We start from the raw sequence: 15,590 nt of genomic DNA, 5'->3' as shown, positions 1-15,590 counted from the left end.
ATTAATAAACCAATGTGCTCAAGTAGTGTCGTTAAACAAAACAAACTTTAATCAGCTTTTCCCTTATGCAAAACCGCAATCGGCACGCTTTGGCTGGTTGATACATAGTTATGCAAGTCGAGTGTAATGAAAACAAACGAGGAACAACGATCGCGTAGAATTCAAAATCTTCCAAGATGGCGTGAATTAACTATTAATGACCCAGAGCCGTATGCAGCCACAGAACTCTGAACGGCACACGGTTTTTGAATTTGCTGCAAAATTCATCTTTACTCAAACGTTGTGCGAAACTATGGGTCTTTTAAATACTAAACCAAATAACATCCGCTTGGGTCAAAGTTCGAGGTGCACCACGCTTTTGATAGATCACTTAGTCCTGCCATTGGTGATAAATGTGACTAAAATTTAATTTCGTCTTAACAAAACATGTATGCAGTTTTATTCCATCTAGTACCACTGTGTCATGTAACCTTGTACTTAAAACATGTATGGGGTACATGTAAAAAAACAAAGTACTCAAAGTTTGTGCGAAACTAGGGGTGTTGTAAAAACATCCGGTTATATAAAAAAATGAGCCATGAAAGGTACCGTTTTCTTCAGTTAATACCTTGAGGTAGTACACTGTTTGCAGCCCTATATCATTGTTTGACATTAATGCTAATGAAAAACAATTGCTATCCAGATTGGTGTATTTTCGTTAAATTCGGTGCAGGAAACAAGCCTGTCCCTCTACAATGTGAACAATGGGAGCCCGTACGCCTATAGCTAAAACATATGTGTTCAAGAAAAACTGGCATCGTAAATTTGGCTCAGTATGATTCAGTAATAGTACTAATCGTTTATCTAGTTTCGCAGATCTGCACGTTTAGTGACTTGAAGATGTCGGTATTCTCAAAAGTGTTATACGTAACAGGCCTTTTAATCGTAAAGAGCAGGACGCAAATTGCTGTGACGTCACCAACTACACTCAAAGTGGTGACCCGCCAGTAACAGTAACAGGTTGGTTGAGAAACCTCTCTAATTTACATGTTGCCATGTTGCTATTTTCCTTTTATAGAACCAGGTATTCACTATCACCATGTCATCACTATTTTGTAAACCCGCCTTATTCATGTTTGTTGCAAACTGCAGTCAAGCAAGTCGATGGAGAAATTTAATTATGTATAAGCAGACGTCACTACTCTCGTTGTTTATGTGGTGTCGTTGTTTATGTGGTCACTATAACAGCAAGGAAGCCAAGTGTCTAACTGTCTCAAAGAAAAAATAACAACACCTTTGATAATTGAAGTAAAAGTCGTAAAATGTATACAATCCAAACGGGTGCATCCCATTGTGTCTACATCCCACTTTGCCTACAGCCCAGTTTGCCTACACTAGGTCTGTAGGCAGATTGGGACGTTAAAATGCACCCCCACAGTATAGTGCAATGGTCCTATATTAAAATGAAATTATCCAATTAAGGTTCAAGCACGCTGCCCTGGGCACACACCTCAGCTCTGGGTTGGAGCCGGTACCGGGATTCGAACCCCTACGAACTGGGGCCGGTAATGAAATGAAAATTTATATGACACATTACATGACATATCGAGTATCTTAATGATGATCGAGTATCTTAATTAAGCTTGTTAACAGTTATTATTGGGTTATTGTTACATTTGATCAAGCTAAACTGAAACAGTGTGAACATTGATCTGTGGGAACTGTGTGAACTGTTATGAACATTGAACATAATATAATCAACTAACCTGTGAAAACTGAAAAAGTGAAATAAAATAAAATACAGAAATGTATAGATCATGTTTGCTTCTGTTTTGTTTATCAATCTTCAATATTGGACCAGACTATGACATATAGGCAGGTGATACAGGTAGAATGTCATAATCACTCAAGCAATTAACCCCCAATTAAGGACCCTAATTATGTCGTTATAAGCTGGTGGCAAAATGGGATGTAGGCACAATGGTACTAATCCATCCAAACGCCATTAAAGCTAGCTAATTCAGTCCAGGGGGCCATACTTTTGTTTTTAATTTGATAAAAATATATATATTGCGGAATATGTGCATGTGCATTCGATACATATTACAATATATTGCGGAATATGTGCATATGTTTGTTTTTAAAAGTTATATTAAGATATGTTCATTTAATAAATTATTACTATTGTCAATATTTGTATTATTATTTTGAAAATGTTCAGAACACTTGCAAATCTAAATAAAAGTAAACTGGTAGACTTTAGTGTTTTTTTCACATGAACGTAAAATGCGATTACTATTCTATGTTGATCATTCAGGTATAACGCAACTTTACCATTATACAGAGTAGTAGATCCTTACGTAGTGTTGCCTAGAATATCTAAAAACCCCACCAAAAAAAAAAAAGTTCGTATTTAAATAATATATTTTATAATACTAAATATCTTGTTATTATTAAAGTTATTTTTGTTATTATATTATAACAACGCGTCGTTTGTTTACATTGTAGGGTCAAAGGTCAGCATTCATTGGCTGACCATAACTACAACAAATAGTGGTAACAGTAGTTCTGTCCCAAAAAGCTATATTTTGTGGTCAGTGAAATGCATGCTATATTTTGTGGTCAGTGAAATGCATGCTATATTTTGTGGTCAGTGAAATGCATGCTACACTTTTGCAATATGATCTCAACATTCTTGCTATATTTATTAAAAAAACTTATGTAGTGTTGTGAATAATGAGTTTCCTTCGAATGTTTTGGCTTTTCTGGCAAAAAAGAAAAACAACAATAAAAAACCGTGAATTAATCTGGTGTTTTCTGTGCATTTGTGTTTTTGGTCATACTGTTTTTCATAATTTGTTATTAATAATCCAGTAACAGGAGACGAGAAGTCAAAATATAGCAAGATTAGCTACCATATAGTCACTCGTACATTATAATTTGTATTTGTTTTCTAACGTAACGGTGGTTTTTAAAAATGTATAACCCAATTTAAAACATGAAACTCCCAACACCTATCCCCCCCAACAACAACAACAAAACAAACGCGCTTGTTTGAGTCAGTTGTTATTTACTTAAGCATTCGTAACATTCACTCTCCATTTCTATCGAATATTCAAATACCATTTCCAGACCGAATGAATACCGAACACTAATGTACAACACATTTTTGTTTTAACACTCATTTGTGTAAATGTTTTAAAAATTGGCTTTAAATGTTGTTTTATTTTCAAAACAACTCTTCTATCGATTTTTGCTAGCATTATTATTTCAACTAGTAGTTACTTCTAAGATGAACGCCATCTTTCATTCGGAAACAAAGAGTGACAATGACTCACCAAATGTATATATTAAATATTTACAGTTTTTGGAAGAAAGTAACACGCAGCCATTGGTAACGTAAACAACACAGAAACATACCACTTACCTTGACAACAACACTAGCTGTATATAAGGTTAACCGTTTGCGAGACTACTCACACTCTGTCGGTTTGGGCGGTTCAAGCAAGATAGCACATTCCACCTCCAAGATGAAGATTCTGCTCCCATTCGTATTACTAGCAGGTAAATATTTTCACAAATTATATCACATGTTTAAATATGATGAAATAATTTTACTTTATATATACAAATTTTTTTTTTTATACGAAACATGAAGTAAAATTTTAATGCTATATATTGCATTATTATATAGATTGATTGAAACGTATTTTATTTATTTTTTAAAAGAACAAATGGATTAGGCACAAGTTATACAACTTACTAGGCTTTCTCCATAATGAATACATGTCACGACAGTAATATATTTTTGCAAATTAAATATGAATAGAAATAAATATTATTGAAAGAGGGACAGTAAGAAAGAATGAATGAAGAAAACAGAAAAAAGATGCAATAAGGTAAAAACACTAACAAGGCATCGCAATGATTACATAATGGCTACATTAAAATAAAAAATCTGTCCATTATTTACTAATTAAGGGAACGTTTTGTTTCATTCATATGCTTATGCACATGAAAACTATTTCTTTGTTGTTTTGTTCACTTAGAGCACTTTTACCATTTAAAACTGGTTGTAAATTTATTGGCTGAAATCTTTGCAGTGAATTCCAAAGAATGCGTCTCTGTCTTAAAATACATTCACAGAAAAAATTAAAATTGTTTTCGAAATAATATCCACAACTACACGATGAATCGGTGCTAAGGCCAACTGGATGCAAGTCACTACACCCATGTCTTTAACTTGCTATGCAATACATTTTTTCTTCTATTACCAAATGAATAGTACGGCGCAACGCATCGGGCATCGGATTTTATTGCTTTTTTAAATAAAGATGTTTTGAAAAATTCGAATTCAGCTCGTAAGTTGTTCCAAAGTTTTATTGTCGAATGAATAAATGACGACTGAAGTAAATGAGTTCTAGCAGAGGATAAAGAAATATCATTCCGATTTATCAGCTTTCTTCAACTGTTTGTCATATACTGTGTATCATAAATTCAGAGCCATACCTTTCATTATTTCAAACATGGTGCACAGATATTTGAAGGAAGGAAGGAAACGTTTTATTTAACGACGCACTCAACACATTTTATTTACGGTTATATGGCCTCGGACATATTATGGTTAAGGACCACACAGGTATTGAGAGAGGAAACCCGCTGTCGCCACTTCATGGGCTACTCTTTTCGATTAGCAGCAAGGGATCTTTTATATGCACCATCCCACAGACAAGATAGTACATACCACAGCCTTTGTTACACCAGTTGTGTAGCACCGACGGGCATCGATCCCAGACCAACCGCGCATCAAGTGAATTTACGTCTCGCAGTGAGTGTTGCTAATCCAGTTTCGTAGTACAAAAAATTTTCTAGATGCAAATTTAGGCAAACCAGTGATTAAGCTAACGGTTTTTATTGTAAATGTACTTTTTCAATATTGTCTTCTTCGACTAAAGAATAACCATCCCATACTTACGATGCATATTCTAATACCGGTTAGATAAAACTTACATATATGTTCAATAATGTTTGTCGATTTAATAAATATTTGTACAGAAATCATTACCGAAGCCGATTTACAAATATTATTAATATGTATTGTCCACTTGACATTTGCTGAAAAGGTTAAACCTAAAATGTTTCTGAGTTTCTGTTGTATTTAATGTTTTATTACCAAATGCACGGTTAGAGTTTGGCTGTATGATTGCTTTTGTAAAAGGTACAACGATAGTTTTATCTGCATTGAAGGATACAAGCCATTCGTGAAGCTTTAACAAGTTTCAGTTAAGATTGTTTCCAATGAAAGCGACGTCATTAGATGAATATGTTATGTTCGTATCGTCAGCAAATAGTCTCGCTGCACAGTTTAGGTTAGCCGCAATATCATTAATGTAAAGGAGAAATAATAATGGTCCTAAAATTGAGACTTGGGGTATTTAATATTAATGTAAGTCTGGAAAGAAATGTTTTATTTAACGACGCACTCAACACATTTTATTTACGGTTATATGGCGTCAGACATATGGTTAAGGACTACACAGATTTTGGGAGGAAACCCGCTGTCGCCACTACATGGGCTACTCTTTCCGATTAGCAGCAAGGGATCTTTTATTTGCACTTCCGACAGGCAGGATAGCACAAACCATGGCCTTTGTTGAACCAGTTATGGATCACTGGTCCGTGCAAGTGGTTTACACCTACCCATTGAGCCTTGCGGAGCACTCACTCAGGGTTTGGAGTCAGTATCTGGATTAAAAATACCATGCCTCGACTGGGATCCGAACCCAGTACCTACCAGCCTGTAGACCGATGGCCTAACCACGACGCCACCAAGGCTGGTTAATGTAAGCCTAATGCAAAAATATTTTAATGTCATATGCTGAATAATAACTAGATTTGTTTTTAGAAATATGAAGAAATAATTTAATGCCATATATTGCATTATATCTATATATTTATATACGAAATATGAAAAAATAGTTTAATGCAATATAGTAAGAATTTCCGTTTTTCTTTTCTTATTTTATACAATATAAAACTATTTATATATTTCAAAATTAAATTTAATAAAAATCTTTGGTATTATTATTTTGTTCATATTGTTGTAATTCTTAAAATAATTAATACTGATATCAGATGATAGTATATAAGCCTCCCCAGTTGTACCTCAACTCAGCTATCTCTGTAATCTAGGTTGTAACACTAGTAATGACACTAATACTGTTTCACCAAACCAAGACACCTTGCAGAACACGTTTTACGACCATTCTAGATAGACACAGCAAGACCCTCCACTCTAAATAAATAAATATGTAATTTTGATTGAAAACATATTTTATTGCACACACACACACACACACACACACACACACACCAATCAATCAATCAATAAAAGGTACACCAAAATATAAATGAACTTCAAAGTTAACAAAACTGAAATACGTTTTAATGTGAAATTTTGTTTCTCTTACAGTTATAATACGTTCAACTAACGGAGCGACGTGCGACGAATGCGCAGCTACCTACGTCACCGACAAAGCGGCTGTGGCTTCTGGGACGGATGCGGAAAAATGCACGTACGTGTTTGAATTTTGAATAACTCCATCTTTTACCATAGAGGGGCGGGGAGGGGGGGGGGGAAGGGGGGAGGGGGAGGGGGGGGAGGCTGGCTTTTGCCAGAATTAAACGAAAATGCCCGAATAAGGATGCCCGAAACATTTATTCATATTAGCATTGCTACCAATTAGCATTACTGCTTTCAATAAGAAATGTACATAATTGTACGTTACATTGTGTTGACCCATTCTCCCTTGGCCAGTCGCGTTAACGTTTATATCCCTGCTTTGTTAAGGAAAACGGTATCTCACAATGTGACGTATGATTATTAAACTTCGTTCTCTCTTGCGTGTGTAATAAATATATATGCAGTTTAGCTAGACCGAGCACGAAACATCCAGCAAACTGGTTTATACGCTTCATGTTAAAAAGAATGACCATTTCGGAAGCCAGTCAAAATAGCTGATAAACGTTAGCTCCTTCGAATAAACTATTTTTGAGATCAAAGTCTGGGTCATTAACCTCGATTGTGGGCGGGGCCTATGCTGACACTCGAACACCAGCTGCTCTGAATGTTTGATGAATTCTAAGCAATAATTATAGGTAGGTAATAAGAAAATACTACACTCCTTTCAGTTTAATACAATTTTTATGAAAACGTATATTAGAAAATGGTATCTAGCTCACTTTCGCTCTCTAGATACCATTTTCTAATGTACTCGTTCATAAAAATGGTATTAAACAGAAAGTTGTGTAGTATTCTCTATTTACCAGTGTAAGATATTGCTCATGTCATAACAATCACTCAATATCTAACTAGTAATATTGGCGTGACGTGAGCGTGACGTAGATCACTTGCTGATCCAATTCGTAGAAATAACGTGTAGCAGGTCTCGACATCTACTTACTTCTACGTTGCGGCTTGTTTGCAGTTGGTTTGTAATAAATAAAATACTAAACCAGCTTGCCTGTCAAACCATTTTTATGAAACTCGTGGTATCTGACGAGCGAAAGCTGTTCACTCATTTCATAAAAATGGTATGACAGCCAAGCTTGTGTGTATGTGTGTGTCGGTGAGTCTGTGTGTTTGTGTGTTTGTGTGTGTGTGTGTGAGAGTCGGTGTGTGTGTGTCGGTGAGTCGGTGTGTGTGTGTGTATGTGTGTCGGTGTGTTTGTGTTTGTGTTTGTGTGTGTTTCTGTGTGTGTTTGTGTGTTTCTGTGTGTGTGTGGTTCTGTGAGTTTTACACGCGTGTCACTATACACATTTATAATGCTTAACACCTGCGTTTAAGAAAAACAGGCTCCACAGATTCGGCCCACATTGGTTTTTCGTTCTGTTGGCAGGGCTGCGAAGAAGTTCGCGATGTGTCTGATGTCCGCTAGCGGAACCGGATGCACTAGTGGCGCCAACATCCCCGCCACACAGTTCGCCTCGGGTGGCACGATCAACACAGACATGGCGGCTGTCACGTCGTGCAGTAAGTGTGTCAAACACGCACACACGCCCAAGAACATACATAGAGATACGTATACATACACACGTGTACATACATACACACATATACACAAGCAAACTTACGCATACATACATACAAACGCATATACATAAAACATGCACATGCATACACAGGCACGCACCCCACACACATACACAAACAAAAAACAACAACCCCACACACACACTCACAAATTCATGCACACATACACACATATATAACGGTAACAGCTTTAAAGGTACACACCCTAGTTACGGCTAGTTGTTAACCATTACGGCGTTGTTTTTCGCTATTAAACCCATTTTTTCACAAATAAAATTGCACTTTACTTAGTTTTTTTTGGTAATCCTGGTAATCCTGGTTTTTGTAATACCACAAAATGCATTTTTCGTATTTCATAAAATGGCACGGGCCTCTGAGAAAAAAACGTTGAGCAGACAAGGTCTAATCTATTTTTAGAGGGATATTTCCATTTCAATGTCACAGACGTTGGTATACCACGTGACCGTTATCATTTTGGTTCGATTTGTTTTCTCGTGCACGGTTCGCGCAATCAACATCCGATTTGTTGTTGTTCATTTGTGAGATTTTTCTTCACAGTTCGTGAACATTTTCAGTAACAATAAAGTTCAGACAAGTAAGTGTCTCAATACAAAACGTTACAAACCCTTAAAACCAATAATTTTGCTAAGTCTTACGATATCTGGAGAGGGGATACAACCAGGACAGAACAGTTGGAACACGTCCAGGAGAGGTGAAAGGAACGCACCCCAAGTCTGTGAAATTTGTCGTGACGTAGGCATTATTGTGCTTCGAGCGACATCTACCGGTGACATCAGAATACTAACTTTCAAAATTATTTCAAGCATTTGGGACATGGGGATTCCCATGGTATTTATCGATATAAAACCTGCTTTTTCACTCCATTTGATAAAAACGTGATCTAAGTGTGTTACAGGTTTGTAGATTAACCAAATTATAATTTATTTTCGCTGGATGGAACTAGGGTGTGCGGCTTTAAAGTGTAAATTGTCGATCTCTCGTAATCAGCCTACATTTGTAAACATATACATTGAAACATATATGTAATGAAACTGTGTGGTATATTGCTTTATATAAAAGAAATGCTCCTTTTTTACGTTACAGCGTTCGACGCTCTTTGTTCTGGGTGTCAAATGGCCTATCAAACTGCTGTTCTTGCCCGCACAACGTCAACAACTAGCAAGCAGAAGTGTTTGTAAGTTCTATATATTTACACGGCTTTTGATGACGGTGTCAGAGAATGTTTATCTTCTCTCTCTTTTCAGCTGTCTGTCTGTCTGTCTCTCGTTCTCTCTCTCTCTCTCTCTCTCTCTCTCTCTCTCTCTCTCTCTCTCTCTCTCTCTCTCTTTGACTCTCTCTCTCTCTGTCTCTCTTTTTCTATTTCTCTATATCTCTCTCTTTCTGTCTGTATGTCTGATTGGCTCTCTCTCTCTCTCTCTCTCTGTGCATCTCTCTATATGTGTGTGTGTGCGCGCGTGCGCGTGTGTATAGTGTATTATGTGCGTGTGTGTGTGTGGTGTGTGTGTATGGTGTATTATATATATACTGAACAAAATAAGAAACTTCCGCTAACTTTGCTTGAACATAACTTGATGAAAACAAACCGGGGGAATAATTGTTATATATGCGTTTAAAGAGTGTTCCATGATGCATCGTTTGGTGCAAAAATCATGGCCATAGGTTAACAGAAACTGGAAGAACTTTTGACCAAATGTGGTAGGGGTTAAAAATAAAAACACCCACATAATAACGGGTATGACCACCTCTTGAATTGACCACTGCAGGCGCATAGAATTGACAAAAGTGTTGATTTCTGCCTGTGGAATATTGTTCCATTCCTGAATGAGCGCTTGACGAAGTTCGTTGACGTTAGCGGGTGGGTTGGGACGACGCCTCAATCGTCTGTCCAGACTATTCCAGACATGCTCGATGGGGTTGAGATCAGGACTTTTAGCGGGCCAGTCATCAATGAAATCAATGTTATTTGTCCTAAGAAAATTTACAGTGTCTCTAGCTGTATGAGAGGTGTCATTATCATGCTGAAAAATCGAGATGTTGGCGTTGTTATGGAACAGAGGAATGACGTGATGAGCGAGAATGTCATCGCGGTAACGTTGAACATTTAAATTGCCATCATTGACGACTAGTGGTGAACGATAACCATGGGCAATGGCTGCCCAGACCATGACAGAACCCCCCACCCCCGAAACGATCTCGTTCAAGAACACAACAGTCAGCATAGCGTTCATTTCTCCTACGTCATCACCACGTTATAAAGAAAATCTGGATTCATCCGAAAAAATAACGGTATTCCAGCGTCGCCGTATCCAACAAGTGTGTACACGTGCCCATTTAAGACGATTTAGACGATGACGTTGCGTTAAAACGCATCCGACGTAAGGACGTCGTGCATGTAAACCGTTCTCCCGCAGACGATTACGAACAGTTTGCCTACTGATTCGGTTATTATGAAGCCCAGGTGTGTTAGCAGCAGTAGCAGTGGCAGTTTGGAATCGATTGCGCAAATGCGTGTTCATGATATAGCGGTCTTGACCACGCGTTGTAACACGCGGACGTCTACGACGTGGCAAGTCGTTGGTGCTTCATGTCGTTCGAAATCTTACACGAAGATTTCGTATCGCTCGACTAGAACTTCCAACATGCCTTGCAACGTCTTCTGTCGACATGCCAGCATCAAGCATGCCAATCGCCCGTTCGCGTAAATTATTGGGTATTCTTGGCATACTAAAAATGCTACAATTTTTTAAAACAAATTTTGAAGCGTTTTCGTTCACTTGACAACAATGTCAGTAAGACAAGTAAAACAAATTGACCGAATACTACACGGGACATGTCGAACCATGCATGCACGTGCAAATTGAATTTCACGTTGTCGACGATTAACAGTGCAAAAATAATCGATAAAATTCATGAATCCTGATAATACAGCTCAAGGCTAATATTACCTATATAATTTCATTACACAATGAATTCTTTAACACAACAAATACTATATGTACAAATCGGAAGTTTCTTTTTTTGTTCAGTATATATGTGTGTGTGTGTGTGTGTTGATACACCAACACTCTATCTTCAAGTCTATTTGTCTATCTTTCTGTCTCTCTTCTTTCTCTTTTTTTTTTTATCTCTATCTCTGCTACGTATTTACAAACAACATTCGCCAACGCCCTCTCCCCATTGTTTATTGGGTTTAATCGCCCGTGATTCCATATGAAATGACTGTTGTTTGCAGAGAAGCCTTCACGTACACCCAGTGTGTTGAAGCGTCGGCATCCACCCAGTTCGCCTGTGATGGGACTTCGACGAAGGCGACAATGGACACCAACTCTCTGGCCACTGCTAAAGCTGACTGTAAGTAACCTCTCTATCAGTAACGTAGACACCATAGCAGGAGGAAGGGACGTAGCTCAGTGGCAAAGCGTTCGCTTCATGCGCGGTCGGTCTGGGATCGATCCCCGTCGGTGAGCCAATTGGGCTATTTCTCGTTCCAGCCAGTGCACCACGATTGGTATATATCAAAGGCCGTGGTAGTTGATATCCTGCCTGTGGGATGGTGCATATAAAATATCCCTTGCTGCTAATCGAAAAAGAGTAGCCTGTGAAGTGGCGACAACAGGTTTCCTCTCTCAATATCTGCGTGGTCCTTAACCACATTTCTTACATACCCGTTGGTGAGGAATGCGTTATTTTTGGTTACACATGGTTGTTAAGACATGCACGTGTGTTAACAATTTAAAGACATACGACTGGCTGCTCCAAGGTGATGACCAGGTCACCGGTGCTATACCACCAATGAAAAACTATACGATGGAAATCGACTAGACTGACGTATAGTTAACTTGATAATCACGTGTTTGTAACGCGTAAGACAGCAACGACTGTAAATAACTTTTAGTCAAAAAATATGTAAAAATTGCTAAAAACCTGGATTTTGAGGATATGTAAGAAATATAATAATACATTCGTGTCCGTTAGATATAACATTTGTCTCACAACTCGTTTAAAAACGTATCAAGCTAGCTTACGCTCGTTAGATACATTTTAAAACAACTCGTGAGATAAATGATATCTAACGGACACGAATGTATTATTCTCTATGTCCGACGCCATATAGCCATAAATAAAATGTGTTGAGTGCGTCGTTTAATAAAACATTTCCTTCTTCCTTCCACAGCAGGAGTAAAGTTTGTTTTGTTTAACGACGCCAAGAGTACATTGATTAAATAATCAGCGGCTAATGGCTATCAAACATTTGGTAATTATGACTCGTAGTCATCAGAGGAAACCCGTTATATTTTTTCCCATCAGCAGCAAGGGATCTTTTATATATGCACTTTTCCCACAAACAGGAAAGCACATACCACGGCTTTTGACCAGTTACATATCAGGGGTAAAGGCTCATATAATCTGGATGCGGCGCGTGTGGCTGATGCACCTGCGGCTTGCATGTTGGACATATACAGCACACATACGATTTATCCTTGCGGCTGGACGCATGCGTTTTACAGGCACGTGTGGCTGATGCACCTGCGGCTTGCATGTTGGACATATACAGCACACATACGATTTATCATTGCGGCTGGACGCATGCGTTTTACAGGCGCGTGTGGCTGATGCACCTGCGGCTTGCATGTTGGACATATACAGCACACATACGATTTATCATTGCGGCTGGACGCATGCGTTTTACAGGCGCGTGTGGCTGATGCACCTGCGGCTTGCATGTTGGACATATACAGCACACATACGATTTATCATTGCGGCTGGACGCATGCGTTTTACAGACGCTTGCATCCATTCCAGACTCGGGGCGGGACGTAGCCTAGTGGTAAAGCGTTCGCTTGATTCGCGGTCGGTTTGGGATCGATCCCCGTCAGTAGGCCCATTGGACTATTTCTCGCTCCAGCCAATGCCGGACCGTACACACACACACCGCATCCAGTGTATGTGGGTAGTGTACCGCTATATATTGTTAAAATTAGTATTATTCATAACTCTATGAATCTCAGTTTTACGCTACTTTCGGCAAGGGGCGGGACGTAGCCCAGTGGTAAAGCGCTCGCTTGATGTGCGGTCAATTTAGGATCGATCCCCGTTGAGCTATTTCTCGTTCCAGCCAGTGCACCACGACTGGTATATTAAAGGCCGTGGCATGTGCTATCCTGTCTGTGGGATGGTGCGTATAAAATATCCCGTGCTACTAGTTGAAAACTGTAGCGAGTTTCCTCTCTATTGCTGTGTCAAAATGACCATATGTTTGACATCCAATAGCCGATGTATTAATTAACAATCAATGTGCTCTAGTGGTGTCATTAAACAAAACAAACAAACCTTTTACTTTTGGCAATGCTTAGAAAACCGAAATGGATCGTTTCAGATACGTGTTGTTTATTTCAGATTAATAAAATGACTGTTTATACATTACTAGTAGTTGTTAATGTTGAATAAGTAAATGTTATTTATTGTTTAAAATCTATTAATGTATGAACAAATGTGAGAATTCCCTCGTCAGGCTACTGACTGTGAAAAAGTCGAATCACAGAATGTGCATTTTACTTATTATCTCTATATATCCATCCATCCATCAATCCATGCACCCAACCACCCTCATCCATCCAAATCAATAACACACCTGTCACTTTCTTGCCGTCTCTCTCTCTCTCTCTCTCTCTCTCTCTCTCTCTCTCTCTCTCTCTCTCTCGCGCGCGCGTTATCTCCCCTTTCCCCTCTCTTTCTCCTGTCCTTCTCTCTGTGTCTATCTCTCTGTATGTCTGTCCGTCGGTCGGTGTCTCTCTCTCTCTCTCTCTCTCTCTCTCTCTCTCTCTCTCTCTCTCTCTCTCTCTCTCTCTCTCTCTCTCTCTCTCTCTCTCTCTCTCTCTCTCTCTCTCTCTCTCAACTGAGGTGCTTGGGTCAAAGGATCGAATCCCCTCAGTGGACAAATTCTTGGATTGTGTTTTTCCCGTCCCAAACAGTTCAGAGATCGTGATGTGTGCTGTCTTATGTGGTAAGTGTTTATAGAAGATCCCTTGCTACTACTGGAAAAATGCAGCTGAATTTCTCTAACTACATGTCACAATAACCATGCAGCCGATGATTAATGAAACAATGTACTCTAGTGGTGTCATTAAACAAAAAGTTAAAAGTTAAAGTTTGTTTTGTTTAACGACACCACTAGAGCGCATATTTATTCACCACCGGGCTATTGGATGTCAAACATTTGGTGATTTTGGTAATATAGTCTTAGAGAGGAAACCCGCTACATTTTTCCATTAGTAGCAAGGGATTTTTATATGCACTACAGATGGGTGGTCGAATCATATTCAACTGGAAAATTTATTTGTAAAAAAAATTCTGACCCCCCGATACCCCTCTCCCTTGACCACAAACCTGAAGATACTTTGTACAGTTTCGATAACGTTAATTTGTCATCATATTATGTTGATAAAATTATCTCATTTTGATTTCAGGTCCATACAGCTCGGCTGTCGGAGTGAAATCGTCCGTGGTTGTCATGGCAATAGCTTTGATTCTGTCATGCGTGAAATTCTGATTTGTTTGAGCCACATTAATTTGTGGCAGTGACATTTTTTAATCGGACAGTATATAAAAAAACCCCAAAAGTAATAACCGCTGGTGTTTTTTAATTGTCTGTGTTTCTGGTATAGCGAATTACCCTCTGGTGCACTATAATGAAGTATAACACAGTTAACTAAGGATATTATAATATTATTTTACAGTATATGTACTAAGGGATATATGACGTGAAGTACAATTCACTGAATATCATTTAGATCACTTTTTGTTTTAGACAATGAAGAACAAAATAAAAAATGTGTGTTGCAATAAAATCACATTGTTGTTATTTTATAAAATTAGCCTTAAATACATTTTTAAAAACCCGCCAACAACTAAGGAGCCACTCTATCGGTAGATATATAGGGGGTGCATGATGCCCAAATTGCTTGGAAAATTTACCTTTACACCATTTCGTAAATACCATTTAATGCACAATAAAAAAAACGTGACACGTCACCCCTCCAACCGTTTGTCAAACCTTAGAAAGAAAGAACAAAAAAATAAAAGAGAAATTAAGTGCTTTAATTAACGACGCTCGCAAGACATTTTAATTACAATTATATGGCGTCTTACATATAGATAACGACTACATATATAATTAGAGAGGAAACCTGCAACTCTTATACACTTCTCTTTTCGATTAATTAGTAGCAAGGGCTCTTTTATATACACTATATACTAGACGGTATAGTACATACCGCGGCCTTTGTTACACCAGTTGTGGAGCACTGGCTGGAACGAGAAATAGCTAAATGTAATGGGTCCAACGACGGGGGTCGATCCTAGACCAACCACGCATCGGACAAGCGTTTTACCGCTAGACTTTTATACATTCGGAAGCTGATCGGGAGTTTCCAATTTTATAAACTTGCGCAGTATGCATTCGATAGTTGGTCATATATCTTAAAATAAGCGGGTTTCG

At 38.4% G+C, this 15,590-nt stretch overlaps 1 protein-coding gene across 1 annotated transcript; it reads left to right on the top strand.

The window, feature by feature from the left end:
- The first annotated feature begins 3,403 nt into the window (after positions 1-3,403).
- LOC121382216 lies at positions 3,404-14,940 on the top strand. Its single transcript, XM_041511742.1, has 6 exons — positions 3,404-3,543; positions 6,452-6,554; positions 7,878-8,011; positions 9,176-9,266; positions 11,325-11,443; positions 14,560-14,940. Exons 1-6 carry the CDS (start codon positions 3,510-3,512, stop codon positions 14,640-14,642), a joined length of 564 nt encoding a protein of 187 aa, XP_041367676.1. The 5' UTR covers positions 3,404-3,509; the 3' UTR covers positions 14,643-14,940.
- The last annotated feature ends 650 nt before the right edge of the window (positions 14,941-15,590 follow it).

The sequence above is a fragment of the Gigantopelta aegis genome, chromosome 9 (assembly GCF_016097555.1).
Source record: "Gigantopelta aegis isolate Gae_Host chromosome 9, Gae_host_genome, whole genome shotgun sequence".
Lineage (NCBI taxonomy): Eukaryota > Metazoa > Mollusca > Gastropoda > Neomphalida > Peltospiridae > Gigantopelta > Gigantopelta aegis.
The sequence above is the reverse complement of the archived record's forward strand: the minus strand, read 5'-3'. Positions and strand labels throughout refer to the sequence as shown.